This window comes from Astatotilapia calliptera, chromosome 7 (assembly GCF_964374335.1).
Source record: "Astatotilapia calliptera chromosome 7, fAstCal68.1, whole genome shotgun sequence".
In the NCBI taxonomy this organism is placed as follows: Eukaryota; Metazoa; Chordata; class Actinopteri; order Cichliformes; family Cichlidae; genus Astatotilapia; species Astatotilapia calliptera.
This window is the reverse complement of record NC_137428.1, coordinates 55,554,407-55,576,027: the sequence shown is the minus strand read 5'-3', so window position 1 is coordinate 55,576,027 and position 21,621 is coordinate 55,554,407. Positions and strand designations below refer to the sequence as shown.

At 40.1% G+C, this 21,621-nt stretch overlaps 1 protein-coding gene across 1 annotated transcript in view; it reads right to left on the bottom strand.

The window, feature by feature from the left end:
• Nucleotides 1–21,621, bottom strand: part of LOC113026609 (mucin-5B-like) — a 33,445-nt gene that overhangs the window by 1,524 nt on the left and 10,300 nt on the right. Inside the window, exons 26-44 of the mRNA XM_080303301.1 lie at nucleotides 21,348–21,476; nucleotides 13,824–15,538; nucleotides 9,425–10,781; nucleotides 6,197–7,072; nucleotides 5,692–5,897; nucleotides 5,168–5,336; nucleotides 4,812–5,056; nucleotides 4,514–4,697; nucleotides 3,977–4,175; nucleotides 3,717–3,892; nucleotides 3,548–3,617; nucleotides 2,647–2,783; nucleotides 2,526–2,557; nucleotides 2,267–2,432; nucleotides 1,562–1,663; nucleotides 1,432–1,472; nucleotides 1,180–1,302; nucleotides 430–531; nucleotides 224–346 (exon numbers count right to left, since the gene is read on the bottom strand). Of these exons, the coding sequence (XP_080159427.1) occupies nucleotides 224–346; nucleotides 430–531; nucleotides 1,180–1,302; nucleotides 1,432–1,472; nucleotides 1,562–1,663; nucleotides 2,267–2,432; nucleotides 2,526–2,557; nucleotides 2,647–2,783; nucleotides 3,548–3,617; nucleotides 3,717–3,892; nucleotides 3,977–4,175; nucleotides 4,514–4,697; nucleotides 4,812–5,056; nucleotides 5,168–5,336; nucleotides 5,692–5,897; nucleotides 6,197–7,072; nucleotides 9,425–10,781; nucleotides 13,824–15,538; nucleotides 21,348–21,476 (6,152 nt within the window). The remainder of the gene's footprint in view (nucleotides 1–223; nucleotides 347–429; nucleotides 532–1,179; nucleotides 1,303–1,431; nucleotides 1,473–1,561; nucleotides 1,664–2,266; nucleotides 2,433–2,525; nucleotides 2,558–2,646; nucleotides 2,784–3,547; nucleotides 3,618–3,716; nucleotides 3,893–3,976; nucleotides 4,176–4,513; nucleotides 4,698–4,811; nucleotides 5,057–5,167; nucleotides 5,337–5,691; nucleotides 5,898–6,196; nucleotides 7,073–9,424; nucleotides 10,782–13,823; nucleotides 15,539–21,347; nucleotides 21,477–21,621) is intronic.

Sequence of the window (21,621 nt, the reverse complement as noted above, 5' to 3'; positions counted from 1 at the left end):
GCATATTTTTATTTGGATGTAGTTTACATTGACTGTTTTTGGCTTCTGTGCATTTTAAATACATTTAAATCAAAATTACAATTTTAGGAATTGTATTTTATAATTATAAAACAAAATCAAAGAAAGAAAGAAAGAAACGAACTAATCTTTCAAATGTTCTTTTTTGAGTGTCAATATTTGGCTGTAAGAAACAAAACCTCTGCTTTTAAAGGATTGTACTCACTGGAATGCAGTTGTTGGGATCAAATGGAGGACATGTTGTCTTTTGTACAGAAACTACAAATTCATTGTTCACTTGCTTGCAGTCATACTTGGTACACTGATCCTTTGACCAAGTTTGAGAAGGCTGTGAAGAACAGTAGTCAGTTATTAAAAATATATTTTTTTCATATCACAACTCATTAAGTGTTTCAATTATGTTGTACCAACCTTAATAATTACTGGAGAAGAAACGTCTGGGACATTCACAACACAGCTTGTCCTTATACATTTTCCACAACATGACCCAGGCACATCCGTATATTCATAGCCCTATTTTTTTTTTAAAAAATACAACATTTAATATTGTTTGAAACTTCACCCAGTTAAATCGACATATAGCATGATTAGTAGGCAGCAGTTACAAAATACTTAATAATCATCCTGCAAGTGGCATTTAGCAGATTGTGGTAGCTATTAGATCTGTGATACTCAAATAGTAAAATATTAGAGCAATATTATTTTCCAGAAATATTCTCATTGCTACTTAAGAAGGTTGAGTAGAAGGTTTGCTGAATTGGTAAAAACTATATTTATCAGATATTTAACAAATATTTTATAGATAGACATGTAAAGTCAGAGCATATCACATCAACATAACTATGTGAATAGCTAGCTGTGAAGTGAACAAATGAAAACCCTTTTAAAGATTGATTTCACAAATCAGCAACAGCATTTAGGGCAGCACTTTCCAATATTTAGATCAGGTCTTCAAACATATCAATAATAATACACTACATAAATTACATAAATCTTCACCTGTTTTAAAAACACACTCATCTTAGATTTCAAAAAATAAAGTATGTGAATAAATGAGCCTGGATGTAAAATGTGAGGTCATTTAAAAACCTTATTTACATATAATTTTAGTGGTTCACATTCAGAATGAATGAAAATACAAAAATTTTCATCAAAAAGTACCTTGTCACAATTTTTTAAACACTGTTCTTCATTACACTTGTAGCTGTTCAGCTCCATTTTGGAATTCTTGGTTTCAGTGCAGAGGCATTGCTCACATAGGCTTTTGTGGAAATTATCACCAGGCTGTGTGTGAAAATAAAAAGTAATGTTTTAACAGTTTTAATAGTAACACATAATATAAATATTGCCTTTAAAGAAACCCTCCAAAATACATATAAATAAATATAAATATTCACTATAATTTTTCCTTACCTTGTACTCGGTATTATTAAAGACACAAACATCTTTGGGCACTAAATAAGACAGTGTTCACAAAAATAATTAGATTAAAGTTTAAGACTTTTCACACACTGAATAAACAACACCTATAAGTTGCACTAACCACAGCTGTAAACAGGGCAGCATTTATCCTTTGGGGTGTTAACCTTCAATTCAAATCCCACGTCACAATGTGGTTGCAATGGACACGTGTTCGTGTTACATTCTGTTGGTGGAAATAGTTCCAGCATTAGTGGATATAAAACAAAACAAACCAGTAAAATCCAGAATGAATTAGAGTATTTTACAGCAGGTGTTTCTGGAAAACATATATTTAAAAAAAATGGAAATAGATCCAGAACATCAATGATATTTAGCAGTAGCTCATCTGGCTCAAAATCAGTTGCAACTCACAGGTTTTTTCCTAAAAAAAAACCCCAACCTTAACCTTGAGCAAAATTAGTCTTATAGACCAAATTGATCATTGTGTGCAAGTTTCAATTCCTCTTTAGGAGGAGCATTGTGATTTGTGGATGGACAGACAGACAGATGAAGGTCCTTCAACTAGATGAGCTAAAAATATCATATTTAAAGGGCATATTCCTGGGCACCAGTTTAGCTCAGTGAGTGAGCAGCTGCCCCCCCCCCCCCCCCCCCCCCAAAAAAAATCCTTTTCTAAACCCAGTTAATCTAAGGAGCTGATTATTGCTGTTGTTAAATGATGTTAAACTGTGCCCTAAAATATTATTTTAATTTTTTTTTTTTAAGAACTGTTCATATTTGCTTTGATTCATGCAGAAGAGGATACGTGATATCCAAAACAACTTACCACATGTCGGTGTCACACAGCAGTCCACTGTTTTGTTCACCAGCACCTCACCTTCGGTGCACTTTACTGGATTTTGAGTAGCGCATTTTACATTTTTACAAACCACACTAAAAGTGTTCTTATCGCAAACACATTCCTGACAACCAATCTTCCAGGTTTCACCAAGCTATATGGGTGATGAAAAAGAATTATTTACACAACATCAACAAATACACTGTGAATAATTGAAAATGTATATGTAGAATATCATAGTATTTACCTCTTTAGGTTTGCCATCAGGTCCAGCGCAACCTTAAATCATAAAAACAAGCAGCTCACATGTATACTTACAAAGATTCACATTAGATTTTTCTTTAATATGCAACAGAAAATATGCTTACAAGAGGAGACGCAGACATCAGAGGTTGAACTGAACAAAGTCATTCCCGCTGGGCAGAAGCACCCCTCTCCAAAAGAATTGCAGTTCTTGTTTTGGGGACCTTCTGCATTACATTGCTGAGAGAACTGTTCATTGTATCTAAATAAGAAGTCAGTTAAGAGGTATCATTACTTCAGAAATAGAACAAGAATTTATAATTATATGTCAGTGTAGTACTTTTGTACTGGAGTAGGAGTAGCATCACTTAGTCCCCTTTGGTTCAGGCTGAAATCTGTTACTACAAATAATGACCTGAAATGTCACTAAAACTGATGCATGTTTTTCATCTCATACCACTTTGCATTCAACTTTCAGTTAGTTCAAGACTGATTGTATTTATCCTCCCCAGGGGATGATGTAATCTGTTCTGTTTGTTTCTCTGTCTGTCTGTTTGTTAGCTGTCCAGCATTCACAGTTTTTAAGATACGTTTACATTTTGTGTGACGGTAGATACCAATAACAGATTTAATTTGGGTAAAAAATCCAGTCAATGTGACATCAAATGTGAAAATCAGTAAAAACTTTATATTCTCCACATTTGTTATGGATAGTCTTCAAATTTTCCAACAACAAACTAGGCTTTTGGAGACATGAGTACCTAGGTTAGCTGAGCATTTGAGGACATTTTAATATAATATAGCACTGCAGCAATTTCCTAATGTTGTAAACCTGCTCAACATTTGGCAATAAGACCCTTTCTGATTCTGATTCTGATTCTGATAAAAAAGATATAAAACATCAAAGTTTTAGTATAGGCCTCACTCGCTGTGGGGAATTGCACTCTTTGAGTGCTCTTATTACACCTGTAACTGTACTTTGTGTTTAGTGTTACTTGGGTGCAGTTATGATAATGTAGTGATTACCTTGCATTGCAAGTTTGAACAACAGTTGGCCCACAAGGCTTGTAGACTTTATTGTCTGGGCATTTATATTCTACAAGAAACAAATATGTATTTAAGATGAAAATGGGTAGAAAACATCTAAAACATTATGGTTAAAAAAAAAAAACTAAGAAAAAAAGCTCTGTCTTACCACACACTCCTTTAGTAGCATTCCTCCAGTCTACACAGATAGATGCCTCAGCACACATCAAGTTGTATGCCTCAATACTGCTGCATCCCATATGAACAGTTGTGTGGCAAACATCAAATTTACAGGCTTCATAAAATGGTTGTACACTTATTACTTTGTGGCATTCCTTGAATACCCTTAAAACACAATGTCAAATAAAGAAGATTACTCCAGTGGTCTCACTGATGGAACTAACATGTGTTTATATTTTAAATTCGTACTCGCTGTTTAGGATTTCACAAAGTGAGCTGTTGTCGCATTTTGGAGGTGGAGTTGGAGGTGGAGGTGGAGGTGGAGGCCCATTGCAGTATGGCGTATTGTTGACAGATACACGCCAATCATATGCCATGTCAGAGCATGATGGAGAAATCTGACCATTTTTCAGTCTGCAGTCATTTTTTGTGTTATTGTCACAGGTACCTTGCGAAAAGAAATGTTAACATTACACAGATTACAGCCAAACACAGGGACAAACTGACTATCAGCCTGTATATGAGCCTGGCATTCTTTACTAAGCGATACAGTAGCCCATGTTTTAATCATATGGGCTACAAACAGCACCGTCACAAGTTCAATAAAACTGCAACTGTTAATGCAGAAGAGAATGTTATATCAATCACAGATCGTGAAGGAAAATTTGACTTGTAAATATAGGTTTTTAATTAGAACATAGACTTATTTCTAGCATTATTTACTACCATATTATGCTCATTTAACTTTCACAATCAATACTTTAAGACATTCAACTATTAGCTTACCACACTGTCCTTCTGTGTTGCCATAGAAAAGAGTCATTGGTACATCTACGCTGAATAAAAGACCTTTGAACATCACAACTGCTTCAATTTCTGGGATTGTTAACCGCATCTCAATTCCTTGATTTGTGATGGTCATGTCATTATTTGTAAACATAGTAGTGACAAGACTGCCGTTGACATATACCTAAGGAATTTTAGCATTAATTACTATTAGTGAAATATCTCAATGGTGCTGCATAATATTTAAATATATTATAATGTCAGTAATTTTAAGACACTTTGTCTAAGTGATACCCACCTTGTTCACAGTCTTTGCTCCTCTCTCCTGTGTGAGAATAACTGTATAGTTTTTGTAATACACAATAAGGGATTTAGGACAGGTCACAGTTCCAGTGGGATTACAGTTTACATTTTCAATATAAACTTTAAAATTGTGTCGAGGTGTGATCTCTTTAACCAGGACATAAGTGCAATTTTTTTGGAAGCTGTAGTATTGTCCATCAAATGTCACATAATGAGGATCTCCCCAGCCACCACAAACACCTGCAAATATTAGATTGAGATTGCATCAAAACAAAAAATATTTTTTTAATTTACTTACATGTTTAGCAGCTTTGATATGTGGAATTTTAAAAGGGTTTTACTGAAACTTACATTTGCATTCATAGTGGAAACAACAGCCATTTTCATCATAAACTTTAACTGGTGTTTGCCTATTCTCACAAACAATATCTTTTACATTACATTGCACATGTGTTGTAATGTGTTGACCATTTTGACATGTTTCTGTGGTGCAGTTGTTTGAATGCCAGGTTTCACCATTCTGATGAGAGAAAAACAGTGCTTTTAGCAATGAATTACACATGAGTTACATTATATTTTAGCCTAAAAGAGGCATACACACTGATACACACTATAAATCACGTTGGATGTATTAAATTTAACACTTATCTGTATGTCCACAAATGTTGCAGAGGCTGTTTAAAAAATTATTTTGCTGTAAACTTTCAGTAAGAACTTTCAGTAACACAGAGAAATGCAACCACAGTGGAATTGCTAGCAAAGCCGTTACATTGCATAAAATTATAAATTTGACCTTGTTTCATATTTCAGCCTAAATAACTTAGTAAAGACAGCAGTGGATTTTTTTCTTCACCAACATATTTTAATTCAAATACCTTTCTACGTGGATTGAGAAAGAAGCAGTCTTGGGTTTCTGGAGTTACTGAAGTTACTGGAGTGTGAGAGCTCGTTATGGGAATAGATGAAGTTGGTGGAGGTGTAAAGTTACATGGCTGGGAACGGATTTCAGTACCACATGATGAATTGCAATATGCAGTGTAACACCAGCCTTTTCCATCAGTCCAATTGTACATGACATTACCTATGTGACAATAAGAACTGAGTTAGAGCTAAATAACTAATAATGGATTATAAAATGTACAGTTGTTAACATTGTGAGTTGGCCACACTGGCAACAGAGTTGATTATTAGATTTTCCTGTGGCCACTTCAAGTTTCTGCAAAAAAAGTTAATTATTCCTCAATGGACGTGGATAAAAATCTTTTTAAACACTTTATGAAAAAAAGTTTTATAAAAAGCAAAGGCAAAATAAGAAAATAAAGTTTAATAACTAAATAATTATTGCATGGACAACAACGAGGAAAGAAGCACAAAACTTACCAGCACGAAATGAATGATCCTGGTATTTACACAGACATTGAGGATTTGTTTTTGGTGTTGTTGTTGTTGTTGTTGTTACCACCACTGAATTTGTAATTATTTTAGGGGTTGTTGTGGAGAATTGTTCTGTGGTTGTTGTTGTGGGAGGTGTTCCTGTGGTTGTTGTTGTGGGAGGTGAACCTGTTGTGGTTGTTGTGGGAGGTGAAAATGTAGTTGTTGTTGTGGGAGGTGTTCCGGTGGTTGTTGTTGTGGGTGGTGTTCCAGTGGTTGTTGTTGTGGGCGGTGAAATTGTAGTTGTTGTTGTGGGAGGTGAAAATGTAGTTGTTGTTGTGGGAGGTGTTGCTGTTGTGGTTGCTGTGGGAGGTGTTCCTGTCGTTGTTGTTGTGGGCGGTGAAATTGTAGTTGTTGTTGTTGTGGGAGGTGAAAATGTAGTTGTTGTTGTTGGAGGTGTTCCTGTTGTGGTTGTTGTGGGCGGTGTTCCTGTAGTTGTTGTTGTGGGAGGTGATACTGTGGTTGTTGTTGTGGGAGGTGTTACTGTGGTTGTTGTTGTTGTGGGCGGTGTTCCAGTGGTTGTTGTTGTGGGAGGTGAAAATGTGGTTGTTGTTGGCGGTGTTCCAGTTGTTGTTGTTGTTTCTGTGGTTGTTGTTGTGGGAGGTGAAAATGTAGTTGTTGTTGTGGGAGGTGTTCCTGTGGTTGTTGTTGTGGGTGGTGTTCCAGTGGTTGTTGTTGTGGGCGGTGAAATTGTAGTTGTTGTTGTTGGAGGTGAAAATGTAGTTGTGGTTGTGAGAGGTGTTCCTGTGGTTGTTGTTGTGAGAGGTGTTCCTGTTGTGGTTGTTGTGGGCATTGTTCCAGTGGTTGTTGTTGTCGGAGGTGAAAATGTAGTTGTTGTTGTGGGCATTGTTCCAGTGGTTGTTGTTGTGGGAGTTGAACCTGTTGTGGTTGTTGTGGGAGGTGAAAATGTAGTTGTTGTTGTCGGAGGTGAAAATGTAGTTGTTGTTGTGGGCGGTGTTCCTGTGGTTGTTGTTGTGGGAGGCGAGCCTGTAGTTGTTGTTGTAGATACAGTGGTTGTTGTGGTAGGCTCACAAGTATAACGGCAACATAAAGCTCGTATTTCATAGTCATTACATTTTGGAGGAAAACCTTGGTCTTTGTTATGACAGATAAGTCCATCTTGTTGGTCACATACTAAAGTTTGACCTAAGTCTTCCAGCGACATATCTGGGAAATCTTTAGCTCTGCATTGTATCTTCAGCGGTTTTTTGCACACACTCAGGTCCAGATCAGTAATGTTAGCGATGGATTCATAATCTCCACCATCTGGAGTACTAGTGGGATAATTCTTATTACTCCAGGATGACCATGTACACTCGTAGTCATTGCAAGGTGTTGTAGTGGTTGTTTCTGTGGTTGTTGTTGTGGGAGGTGTTCTTGTCGTTGTTGTTGTGGGAGGTGAAAATGTAGTTGTTGTTGTTGGAGGTGAAAATGTAGTTGTTGTTGTGGGCGGTGTTCCTGTGGTAGGTGTGGTTGTGGGAGGTGTTCCTGTTGTCGTTGTTGTGGGCGGTGTTCCAGTTGTGGTTGTTGTGGGAGGTGTTCTTGTCGTTGTTGTTGTGGGAGGTGAAAATGTAGTTGTTGTTGTTGGAGGTGAAAATGTAGTTGTTGTTGTGGGAGGTGTTCCTGTGGTTGTTGTTGTGGGAGGCGAGCCTGTAGTTGTTGTTGTGGATACAGTGGTTGTTGTGGTAGGCTCACAAGTATAACGGCAACATAAAGCTCGTATTTCATAGTCATTACATTTTGGAGGAAAACCTTGGTCTTTGTTATGACAGATAAGTCCATCTTGTTGGTCACATACTAAAGTTTGACCTAAGTCTTCGAGCGACATATCTGGGAAATCTTTAGCTCTGCATTGTATCTTCAGAGGTTTTGTGCACACACTCAGGTCCAGATCAGTAATGTTAGCGATGGATTCATAATCTCCACCATCTGGAGTACTAGTGGGATAATTCTTATTACTCCAGGATGACCATGTACACTCGTAGTCATTGCAAGGTGTTGTAGTGGTTGTTTCTGTGGTTGTTGTTGTGGGAGGTGAAAATGTAGTTGTTGTTGTGGGAGGTGTTCCTGTTGTGGTTGTTGTGGGCGTTGTTCCAGTGGTTGTTGTTGTGGGAGGTGTTCTTGTGGTGGTTGTTGTGGGAGGTGTCCCTGTTGTTGTTGTTGTGGGAGGCGATCCTGTGGTTGTTGTTGTGGGAGGTGAAAATGTGGTGGTTGTTGTGGGAGGTGTTCCTGTGGTTGTTGTTGTGGGAGGTGTTCCTGTTGTGGTTGTTGTTGGCGGTGTTCCAGTTGTGGTTGTTGTGGGAGGTGTTACTGTCGTTGTTGTTGTTGTGGGAGGTGTAAATGTAGTTGTTGTTGTGGGCGGTGTTCTAGTGGTTGTTGTTGTGGGCGATGAAATTGTAGTTGTTGTTGTGGGAGGTGAAAATGTGGTGGTTGTTGTGGGAGGTGTTCTTGTGGTTGTTGTTGTGGGCGGTGAAATTGTACTTGTTGTTGTGGGAGGTGAAAATGTGGTGGTTGTTGTGGGAGGTGTTCCTGTGGTTGTTGTTGTTGTGGGCGGTGTTCCAGTGGTTGTTGTTGTGGGCGGTGAAATTGTACTTGTTGTTGTGGGATGTGTTACTTTTGTGGTTGTTGTGGGCGGTGTTCCAGTTGTGGTTGTTGTGGGAGGTGTTCCTGTCGTTGTTGTTGTTGTGGGAGGTGAAAATGTAGTTGTTGTTGTGGGCGGTGTTCCTGTGGTTGTTGTTGTGGGAGGCGAGCCTGTAGTTGTTGTTGTAGATACAGTGGTTGTTGTGGTAGGCTCACAAGTATAACGGCAACATAAAGCTCGTATTTCATAGTCATTACATTTTGGAGGAAAACCTTGGTCTTTGTTATGACAGATAAGTCCATCTTGTTGGTCACATAGTAAAGTTTGACCTAAGTCTTCGAGCGACATATCTGGGAAATCTTTAGCTCTGCATTGTATCTTCAGCGGTTTTGTGCACACACTCAGGTCCAGATCAGTAATGTTAGCGATGGATTCATAATCTCCACCATCTGGAGTACTACTGGGATAATTCTTATTACTCCAGGGTGACCATGTACACTCGTAGTCATTGCAAGGTGTTGTAGTGGTTGTTTCTGTGGTTGTTGTTGTGGGAGGTGTTCCTGTGGTTGTTGTTGTGGGAGGTGAAAATGTAGTTGTTGTGGTGGGAGGTGTTCCTGTTGTGGTTGTTGTGGGTGTTGTTCCAGTGGTTGTTGTTGTGGGAGGTGTTCTTGTGGTGGTTGTTGTGGGAGGTGTCCCTGTTGTTGTTGTTGTGGGAGGCGATCCTGTGGTTGTTGTTGTGGGAGGTGAAAATGTGGTGGTTGTTGTGGGAGGTGTTCCTGTTGTGGTTGTTGTTGGCGGTGTTCCAGTTGTGGTTGTTGTGGGAGGTGTTACTGTCGTTGTTGTTGTTGTGGGCGGTGTAAATGTAGTTGTTGTTGTGGGTGGTGTTCCAGTGGTTGTTGTTGTGGGCGATGAAATTGTAGTTGTTGTTGTGGGAGGTGAAAATGTGGTGGTTGTTGTGGGAGGTGTTCCTGTGGTTGTTGTTGTGGGCGGTGAAATTGTACTTGTTGTTGTGGGAGGTGAAAATGTGGTGGTTGTTGTGGGAGGTGTTCCTGTGGTTGTTGTTGTTGTGGGCGGTGTTCCAGTGGTTGTTGTTGTGGGCGGTGAAATTGTACTTGTTGTTGTGGGATGTGTTCCTGTTGTGGTTGTTGTGGGCGGTGTTCCAGTTGTGGTTGTTGTGGGAGGTGTTCCTGTCGTTGTTGTTGTTGTGGGAGGTGAAAATGTAGTTGTTGTTGTGGGCGGTGTTCCTGTGGTTGTTGTTGTGGGAGGCGAGCCTGTAGTTGTTGTTGTAGATACAGTGGTTGTTGTGGTAGGCTCACAAGTATAACGGCAACATAAAGCTCGTATTTCATAGTCATTACATTTTGGAGGAAAACCTTGGTCTTTGTTATGACAGATAAGTCCATCTTGTTGGTCACATACTAAAGTTTGACCTAAGTCTTCCAGCGACATATCTGGGAAATCTTTAGCTCTGCATTGTATCTTCAGCGGTTTTTTGCACACACTCAGGTCCAGATCAGTAATGTTAGCGATGGATTCATAATCTCCACCATCTGGAGTACTACTGGGATAATTCTTATTACTCCAGGATGACCATGTACACTCGTAGTCATTGCAAGGTGTTGTAGTGGTTGTTTCTGTGGTTGTTGTTGTGGGAGGTGTTCCTGTGGTTGTTGTTGTGGGAGGTGAAAATGTAGTTGTTGTTGTGGGAGGTGTTTCTGTTGTGGTTGTTGTGGGCGTTGTTCCAGTGGTTGTTGTTGTGGGAGGTGTTCTTGTGGTGGTTGTTGTGGGAGGCGTCCCTGTTGTTGTTGTTGTGGGAGGCGATCCTGTGGTTGTTGTTGTGGGAGGTGAAAATGTGGTGGTTGTTGTGGGAGGTGTTCCTGTGGTTGTTGTTGTGGGAGGTGTTCCCGTTGTGGTTGTTGTTGGCGGTGTTCCAGTTGTGGTTGTTGTGGGAGGTGTCCCTGTTGTTGTTGTTGTTGTGGGAAGTGATCCTGTGGTTGTTGTTGTGGGAGGTGAAAATGTGGTGGTTGTTGTGGGAGGTGTTCCTGTGGTTGTTGTTGTTGTGGGTGGTGTTCCAGTGGTTGTTGTTGTGGGAGGTGTTCCTGTTGTGGTTGTTGTTGGCGGTGTTCCAGTTGTGGTTGTTGTGGGCGGTGTTCCAGTTGTGGTTGTTGTGGCTGGTGTTCCAGTTGTGGTTGTTGTGGGAGGTGTTCCTGTGGTTGTTGTTGTGGGAGGCGAGCCTGTAGTTGTTGTTGTGGATACAGTGGTTGTTGTGGTAGGCTCACAAGTATAACGGCAACATAAAGCTCGTATTTCATAGTCATTACATTTTGGAGGAAAACCTTGGTCTTTGTTATGACAGATAAGTCCATCTTGTTGGTCACATAGTAAAGTTTGACCTAAGTCTTCGAGCGACATATCTGGGAAATCTTTAGCTCTGCATTGTATCTTCAGCGGTTTTTTGCACACACTCAGGTCCAGATCAGTAATGTTAGCGATGGATTCATAATCTCCACCATCTGGAGTACTACTGGGATAATTCTTATTACTCCAGGATGACCATGTACACTCGTAGTCATTGCAAGGTGTTGTAGTGGTTGTTTCTGTGGTTGTTGTTGTGGGAGGTGTTCCTGTGGTTGTTGTTGTGGGAGGTGAAAATGTAGTTGTTGTGGTGGGAGGTGTTCCTGTTGTGGTTGTTGTGGGTGTTGTTCCAGTGGTTGTTGTTGTGGGAGGTGTTCCTGTTGTGGTTGTTGTGGGCGGTGTTCCAGTTGTGGTTGTTGTGGGAGGTGTTCTTGTCGTTGTTGTTGTGGGAGGTGAAAATGTAGTTGTTGTTGTTGGAGGTGAAAATGTAGTTGTTGTTGTGGGCGGTGTTCCTGTGGTTGTTGTTGTGGGAGGTGAGCCTGTAGTTGTTGTTGTGGATACAGTGGTTGTTGTGGTAGGCTCACAAGTATAACGGCAACATAAAGCTCGTATTTCATAGTCATTACATTTTGGAGGAAAACCTTGGTCTTTGTTATGACAGATAAGTCCATCTTGTTGGTCACATAGTAAAGTTTGACCTAAGTCTTCGAGCGACATATCTGGGAAATCTTTAGCTCTGCATTGTATCTTCAGCGGTTTTTTGCACACACTCAGGTCCAGATCAGTAATGTTAGCGATGGATTCATAATCTCCACCATCTGGAGTACTACTGGGATAATTCTTATTACTCCAGGGTGACCATGTACACTCGTAGTCATTGCAAGGTGTTGTAGTGGTTGTTTCTGTGGTTGTTGTTGTGGGAGGTGTTCCTGTGGTTGTTGTTGTGGGAGGTGAAAATGTAGTTGTTGTGGTGGGAGGTGTTCCTGTTGTGGTTGTTGTGGACGTTGTTCCAGTGGTTGTTGTTGTGGGAGGTGTTCTTGTGGTGGTTGTTGTGGGAGGTGTCCCTGTTGTTGTTGTTGTGGGAGGCGATCCTGTGGTTGTTGTTGTGGGAGGTGAAAATGTGGTGGTTGTTGTGTGAGGTGTTCCTGTGGTTGTTGTTGTTGTGGGCGGTGTTCCAGTGGTTGCTGTTGTGGGAGTTGTTCCTGTTGTGGTTGTTGTGGGCGGTGAAATTGTAGTTGTTGTTGTGGGAGGTGAAAATGTGGTGGTTGTTGTGGGAGGTGTTCCTGCCGTTGTTGTTGTTGTGGGAGGTGTTCCAGTGGTTGTTGTTGTGGGCGGTGAAATTGTACTTGTTGTTGTGGGCGGTGTTCCTGTTGTGGTTGTTGTGGGCGGTGTTCCAGTTGTGGTTGTTGTGGGAGGTGTTCTTGTCGTTGTTGTTGTGGGAGGTGAAAATGTAGTTGTTGTTGTTGGAGGTGAAAATGTAGTTGTTGTTGTGGGCGGTGTTCCTGTGGTTGTTGTTGTGGGAGGTGAGCCTGTAGTTGTTGTTGTGGATACAGTGGTTGTTGTGGTAGGCTCACAAGTATAACGGCAACATAAAGCTCGTATTTCATAGTCATTACATTTTGGAGGAAAACCTTGGTCTTTGTTATGACAGATAAGTCCATCTTGTTGGTCACATAGTAAAGTTTGACCTAAGTCTTCGAGCGACATATCTGGGAAATCTTTAGCTCTGCATTGTATCTTCAGCGGTTTTTTGCACACACTCAGGTCCAGATCAGTAATGTTAGCGATGGATTCATAATCTCCACCATCTGGAGTACTACTGGGATAATTCTTATTACTCCAGGGTGACCATGTACACTCGTAGTCATTGCAAGGTGTTGTAGTGGTTGTTTCTGTGGTTGTTGTTGTGGGAGGTGTTCCTGTGGTTGTTGTTGTGGGAGGTGAAAATGTAGTTGTTGTGGTGGGAGGTGTTCCTGTTGTGGTTGTTGTGGACGTTGTTCCAGTGGTTGTTGTTGTGGGAGGTGTTCTTGTGGTGGTTGTTGTGGGAGGTGTCCCTGTTGTTGTTGTTGTGGGAGGCGATCCTGTGGTTGTTGTTGTGGGAGGTGAAAATGTGGTGGTTGTTGTGTGAGGTGTTCCTGTGGTTGTTGTTGTTGTGGGCGGTGTTCCAGTGGTTGCTGTTGTGGGAGTTGTTCCTGTTGTGGTTGTTGTGGGCGGTGAAATTGTAGTTGTTGTTGTGGGAGGTGAAAATGTGGTGGTTGTTGTGGGAGGTGTTCCTGCGGTTGTTGTTGTTGTGGGAGGTGTTCCAGTGGTTGTTGTTGTGGGTGGTGAAATTGTACTTGTTGTTGTGGGCGGTGTTCCTGTTGTGGTGCTTGTGGGCGGTGTTCCAGTTGTGGTTGTTGTGGGAGGTGTTCTTGTCGTTGTTGTTGTGGGAGGTGAATATGTAGTTGTTGTTGTGGGCGGTGTTCCTGTGGTTGTTGTTGTGGGAGGTGAGCCTGTAGTTGTTGTTGTGGATACAGTGGTTGTTGTGGTAGGCTCACAAGTATAATGGCAACATAAAGCTCGTATTTCATAGTCATTACATTTTGGAGGAAAACCTTGGTCTTTGTTATGACAGATAAGTCCATCTTGTTGGTCACATACTAAAGTTTGACCTAAGTCTTCTAGCGACATATCTGGGAAATCTTTAGCTCTGCATTGTATCTTCAGTGGTTTTGTGCACACACTCAGGTCCAGATCAGTAATGTTAGCGATGGATTCATAATCTCCACCATCTGGAGTACTAGTGGGATAATTCTTATTACTCCAGGATGACCATGTACACTCGTAGTCATTGCAAGGTGTTGTAGTGGTTGTTTCTGTGGTTGTTGTTGTGGGAGGTGAAAATGTAGTTGTTGTTGTGGGAGATGTTCCTGTTGTGGTTGTTGTGGGCGGTGTTCCAGTTGTGGTTGTTGTGGGAGGTGTTCCTGTCGTTGTTGTTGTGGGAGGTGAAAATGTAGTTGTTGTTGTTGGAGGTGATAATGTAGTTGTTGTTGTGGGCGGTGTTCCTGTGGTTGTTGTTGTGGGAGGCGAGCCTGTAGTTGTTGTTGTGGATACAGTGGTTGTTGTGGTAGGCTCACAAGTATAACGGCAACATAAAGCTCGTATTTCATAGTCATTACATTTTGGAGGAAAACCTTGGTCTTTGTTATGACAAATAAGTCCATCTTGTTGGTCACATACTAAAGTTTGACCTAAGTCTTCCAGCGACATATCTGGGAAATCTTTAGCTCTGCATTGTATCTTCAGCGGTTTTTTGCACACACTCAGGTCCAGATCAGTAATGTTAGCGATGGATTCATAATCTCCACCATCTGGAGTACTACTGGGATAATTCTTATTACTCCAGGATGACCATGTACACTCGTAGTCATTGCAAGGTGTTGTAGTGGTTGTTTCTGTGGTTGTTGTTGTGGGAGGTGTTCCTGTGGTTGTTGTTGTGGGAGGTGAAAATGTAGTTGTTGTTGTGGGAGGTGTTCCCGTTGTGGTTGTTGTGGGAGGTGTTCCTGTCGTTGTTGTTGTGGGAGGTGAAAATGTAGTTGTTGTTGTTGGAGGTGATAATGTAGTTGTTGTTGTGGGCGGTGTTCCTGTGGTTGTTGTTGTGGGAGGCGAGCCTGTAGTTGTTGTTGTGGATACAGTGGTTGTTGTGGTAGGCTCACAAGTATAACGGCAACATAAAGCTCGTATTTCATAGTCATTACATTTTGGAGGAAAACCTTGGTCTTTGTTATGACAGATAAGTCCATCTTGTTGGTCACATACTAAAGTTTGACCTAAGTCTTCCAGCGACATATCTGGGAAATCTTTAGCTCTGCATTGTATCTTCAGCGGTTTTTTGCACACACTCAGGTCCAGATCAGTAATGTTAGCGATGGATTCATAATCTCCACCATCTGGAGTACTACTGGGATAATTCTTATTACTCCAGGATGACCATGTACACTCGTAGTCATTGCAAGGTGTTGTAGTGGTTGTTTCTGTGGTTGTTGTTGTGGGAGGTGTTCCTGTGGTTGTTGTTGTGGGAGGTGAAAATGTAGTTGTTGTTGTGGGAGGTGTTCCTGTTGTGGTTGTTGTGGGCGTTGTTCCAGTGGTTGTTGTTGTGGGACGTGTTCCTGTGGTGGTTGTTGTGGGAGGCGATCCTGTCGTTGTTGTTGTAGGCGGTGAAATTGTAGTTGTTGTTGTGGGAGGTGAAAATGTGGTGGTTGTTGTGGGAGGTGTTCCTGTTGTGGTTGTTGTGGGTGGTGTTCCACATGTATCAACACATTTCATGGTTTCTTCTTCCAAATAAGGCCTTTCAGGTGGGCAAGTTGGATAGCAGCCTTAAGAATTGAGACATCACTGTAAATTTTCAAACCTCACACAAAATAGGTGCATGCATGAAATCTAGCCTAACTATTTTGAACAACTCTGAGAAGTGGAAATAAAACAATAGGTAACGCCACAGTACAAAGTATTATGCTTTTCACAGTGGATTCCCATGCTGTGACTGCTCTGAACACAATTAAAAAAAAAAAAATCCTTATTCTTTCTTCCTTACTCTCTGAATTGCATGCTGGGAGTGTGGTAGTGGAGCATGTGGTGAGTCTCACTGAGAGATTGAGGACTTGCTTCTAACTTTACTTTTCTACCTGTTGTGTGTGTTTGTGTGTGTGTGTGTGTTTTACTGGGTATTATATTTAGAATTGATTGTTTGCTTAGAGTTTAAGTGAGTGTTGCTGATTTTCTTTTGAGTGCGCAATACCAGTGTTTCGGCCAGTTGGCGTACAAGTTGCCGAAATGGACTTCACTAAACTTATGAGATAACATGGTTTTAAGATCGAGGAGTGTAGTCTGGTGTTGGGTGAAATTTTGGGTCAAAGCAGCATTAAATCTGCTGCTCAGACAAATAGCGCAGTGGTGATCTTTGTTGACAGTATGGAGAAGGCAAAATGTAATTTAAAAGTGTAATTTGGTGAATTATATATTTTTTGTCAGTTTCTCCTTTAAGCATGCCAGCTAAGTCCATATTGCAACATTCCTCTGTTTATCAGCAATAAATCTCTGGTGAAAGAATTGTCTCTGCATGGAAAAATTATCTCAGATCAGAAAGCTGTCATCAAGTTTCAAATCAGCGCTGTGAAAGCATGTTGTTTCACACGGGCAACAGGTTCTTATGAGTATTAATAAAAGGGATGAGGACCTTAATCTAGTGTTTAGGGTGCGAGTGGATCTTTGTGGATTTGGTAATAATATCCATGCAACTTTGGGAGCTTTCGTGTGTTTTAGTTGTGGTAAAGTTGGACATTTAGTTTGAGTGTGTCCTGGAAAAAACTCAAAGTCAAACAGTGATGGATACACAGGACAATCAGGAGAATAACACAAGTGTAGTAAAAGCAGAGTTAACAGAAGCCTCAAGAAAGGAAAATGACTACAAATGGAACCGTGGATACAGAAGCCAGTCAAACGCTGATAAAAGATTCCTTTAAAGTTTCTGTCAAAAAGAAATTAATAGAGAGTATAGTTAGCTCTCAAATTGAAAATGAAGTCACAGATAAAATAGAGATGGAAAGCTCAGGAAACAATCTGGCAGAACATAATAGCAGAGATGGGCAGTAAGTAGTTACTGTAATCCGATTACTTTTTTCAAGTAACGAGTTAAGTAAGGGATTACTATTGCAAAAACGGTAATTAGATTACCGTTACTTTCGCGTAGGAACGCTGCGTTACTGCATTACTAAAACCGTGATTTTTTTTTGCGAGAATGTCTCATGACAGTGACGTAAGCGAGTGTGACGTTCTTGACAACAGCTGTCTGCAGATCAACAGTGGATAATATATCGAGTGCGGGAGAGAGTATGAGCGTGCAGCGTTTAAAGCGTGGAAGTACTGACCTTACTTTAAGTTTGATTCCATAAAAAGTGACAAAAACATTAGTGTCCGTTGTGCGTGGGAAGAAAACTTCTTTTTACAGCGAAAATAACCCCCTAAACTTCCAAGCAAGCATATGACGTAATGGGAAACTCACAGAGAAACTCGCGGATTCTTCCACTGACCACCGCGGCACACCTGCACCAGGGTAAACCTCCGCCTACCCTACTCCTGCTTTACAGGTGAAAATAGAGCAAAAGGACCGCTGAGTCTTTGATTTTATTTATTTTCTGCTGTGTTTTACTTGCATCTATTTGAAAGACTGAGTGTAAACACACACAAAAAAAATATTTTATGTGCTGGAATGTGCAGAAAATAGGTTTAAATATTAAACAAATTTCTTTCAGCCAGAGAATGTTGCATATAATAAAATTTTTGCTTGATGCATAAAGTTAAAAGATTAAAACTAATAAACTCGGCAGCTCGTGTGCTGACGAAGACCAGAGGGCGGGCCCACATTACACCGGTTTTAGAATCGCTGCATTGGCTCCCCGTGTGTTTCAGGATCGATTTTAAAGTTCTTTTATTGGTTTTTAAATGTCTTAATGGTCTTGGGCCTTCTTATCTCTCAGATCTGCTTTTACCATATGAACCCTCGCAGACCCTGAGGTCCTCTGGTACTGGCCTTTTGATTGTCCCTAAAGTCAGGACACATACTCACGGAGAGGCAGCTTTTCAGTGGTATGGTCCTCGTCTGTGGAACAGCCTGCCGGAGGAGCTCAGGGCCACAGAGAACGTACATGTTTTTAAGAACAGGCTCAAGACCCACCTTTTTAATTTAGCTTTCACCTAACGTTTATTTATTTTATGCTTATTTATTCTATCCTGTTATTTTATTATTAATTTAGGCTCTACCTAATATTTATTGATTTTATTCTTATTCATTTTTTTAATCTTCTTACTCTATTTATATTTATATTGTATCCCTTTCTTATTTATTTGATCATTTTACTCTGTATATAGCCTATTGTGTTATATCTCCAGTGTTTCCTCGGAGGGGGCTCTCTGCACCGGGGCTGTGATCGACCGTGGCTGCTGGGTCTCTGGGGGTCCTCTCAGCCTGGCTGGGGGGCTCCTTTGCCTCCCTCCTGCTGTGTGCCCAGCCTGGAGGCTGCGGTCTGTGACCGGCTCCCGGTGCAGACGGCTCCCTGTTATAGTGTTTCCTCACTTGGCTCACGTGAACCCAGCCCAATTTTTACTCTTTAAGTGTGCGCGTGTGTGTGTGTGTGTGTGGGGGGGGGGGGGGATATGTGTGTATTCACATCATTTATGTTAATGAGAGTGCGGGGAGTGAATTGGAGGGTGGCGTGGGCTGCTTTTAACTATGTGAAGCACTTTGTGCTACATTTTTTGTATGAAAAGTGCTTTATAAATAAAGATTCATTGATTGATTGATTGAAAACAAGTTTTAAAAAGGGACCTTTCCATTTGATTACATTCTGTATGATGGATTATGTAGAAAAAGTAGAATTGGGCTGAAAGATCTATCACTTTATCACCTATTCAGGTTGTAAATCGTGAAACTGAAGTAACTAAGTAACTAAGTAATTAATTACTTTTGAAAATAAGTAATCAGTAAAGTAATGGGATTACTTTTTTGGGAAGTAATCAGTAATTAGTTACTGATTACTTTTTTCAAGTAACTTGACCAACACTGCATAATAGTGATATAGACTAAGAGGATGAAGATAAAGAGGAAGGCTGGACTGCAGATAGTCTGGCCAGTTCAACCATTAAATCTGTAAATGGTGTGCAAAATGTTAAATATTTTCATTTAAACAGAGCTAGTGATGGAATGGCACTCCTTAATTTTTTTTTTTTTACCAGATTCCAATTAATTTCATCAGGTGATAAAGGGCAGATTAATAGTGGTGAAGGCAAAGTATGAGTGTTTTAAAATTGTATTTTTTGAATATGTATGCTCTGAATACAGGGCCAGAGAGAATTTTTTATTTTTATTTTTTTACAGAAGCTTGAAGATATCTTATGCAACTGCCAGCCAGATGAGTTTCTTTTTTTGGCTGGAGAGTTTAGCTGTATAGAAAATAATCAGTTGGACAGGAATCATTTAGAACCTCATTTGTGCACTTAAACATTTCTAAAGTGTTTGACAGAAGCACAGTCTTTAGTTGATGTAGGGAAGGATATGTACAATCAAGAAAGACAATATACATGGGCCAGGAGTAGAGAACATTTTTGTCTGCAGCTAGATTAGACAGCTATTTTTTTTTCTGGAGAGTGTATACATGTAGAAAATATGATTTTATGTCTTTAATGCAGTGATGGGATTGGAGAAAAACTGAAATCAAAGAATTTTGTCAACAGTATACTGTCAATGTCTCTTCGGCCAAATATATGAGAGAACTGGAGATTGACATAGTGGAGCTACAGGTGTCTGCAGATTTCACAGGAGCTCAAGGTTGGTTTGAGAACCTCAAGTCTCTCCCTGATGGACATACAAGTTTTTCTTTTCATTGGAAAACCCTCCAAAAGGACAGATCAAGTTCATGCATGGTTTGAAATCATCTGCTGGAGATCTTATAACAGCAGATAGTGACATCATTGAAGCACAGTGGATCTTTACTCAGATCTTTATAGCTTTTAAAAGACTTTTAATAACTTCTGGACTAGTCAATCCAGAGTTTCTGAGGAGTTCAACAAGGAGCTGGGGGAGCCTCTAACATTAAAAGAAGTTTATACTGCTTTACAAAGTATGCCAGTAAGGCACAATAAAGCTTTTTGGTCTGACCTTTGTGATGATATCATGGAGGTTGTTGAGAAGGGCTTCGCTGAAGTTTTTTTTGCCTCAGAGCTACACGAGAGCTGTTCTAACATTCTTACCAAAGAAAGGTGATCTCCACTATATTAAGGACTGGTGGCCTGTCTCTTTATTGTGCACTGATTATAATGTGCACTGTCAAAAGTGCTGGCAAACAGACCAAAGAAGGTGATGAATCATGTTGTCCACTGAACACAAACCTACGGCGTGCCAGGCAGGTCTATTGTTGATAATGTGTCACTAGTCAAAGATATTTTGGAGGTCTCAAGCTCATTGTGATGTCATATTGTTGGGGTCCCAAAACTTCCAGGTGGTTTGAAATGGAAAAGAGGATGTTTGAAGTATCTGGGTGTGTAACTGGGACATGAAGACACACTAAACAAGAATTGAGGGGAAGTTAGGGAAGTGGAGATGGTTGTTACCGCAGATGTCATATAAAGGTAGGGTGCCTATTATAAATATATTATAAACTAAGTTTGTTTTTTATTGTGGCATAGATTAACTTGTTTAGAGCCCACTTCCTTATTATTAAATAAATTCAGTCTTTGATGATCAAGTTTTTTTGGGATAACTGACATTGGATATCCCAGGCTGTGCTTTTTTTGCACAAAGAAAAAGGTGGACAAGGACTAGTTCACCTAGAGAGCAGAACTGCAGCTTTCAGAATGCAGATAATTCAGAAATACCTGATGGGAAGGGAAGAACATGTTTTCAGGAAACCAGTAACTAGTGCTTTGTAAGAGGAATGGGATAGTTGGGAATGGATAATTTTATGAAATTGTAATTTGATCTCATCTTCTTATTAAATGCCAATGTTTTATAACAGCCTTTTTCAAGCTTGGACCATTTTCAAATGGTCATTTTACTGGTTAAATATTAAAGCTGAATTTCTGTTTTATTCATTGGTGGATCATTTGACAGATTTTTTCTCTCAGTTGTGTTTTAATAATGTGGTCTGTTCTTTTGTCGATGGTCAATATTATTTCAACCATGTGTTTTTTGACTGCTTTTTTATTTTGTTAAAAAAAAACTTGTGATGTCCTCGTATTTATTTATTAAGAAATAAATGTGTGGTTAAAATCCAATCGTTCTTTCTTTCAATTCAGTTAAATTCTATTTCATTTCAACAGTTGCCTCGAGGTGTTTTAATTTGAAAAGTATTGTAAAGTAAAGACTGTACAATAATAGGTCAATAATAATATCATGATGTCAGTGAGAGCAGCAGCCCCCGTCACCAGTTTCTGAAGTATTTTGTCAGTAAATTAGCTAAAAGGTAGATATAGGACACCAATACAGCTGGTTTCAAACAGTCGTTGAACATGGGGGCACATTTGCACTACATTATCTACTTTACTTAGAAGGAGGAGACATGGTCAGTGATGCCTGGCTGTATAATTATGAACCTACAAATGCATGTACTTTCCTTTTCTTACAATGCATACCTTCTAATGCGGGAAGTTGATTGTAGCATATTCCAGAGGGATTACTGCATGTCTTCATGCATGATCTTCCACAAGGCTTATAGTGCCATTCACACTGTCCATCAGGGTTGTAATAATCACAGAATACAGCTAATAAAACAAAAGTAATAAATCATAAATAACAATGAACTCGATTTTACATTAAACCTTATTTGTAAACTTAGCTCATGCTGACAGTTATTATTATACTTTGCATTTTATATGTATCTTGTCACAGAAAAATAAAAAAAACACT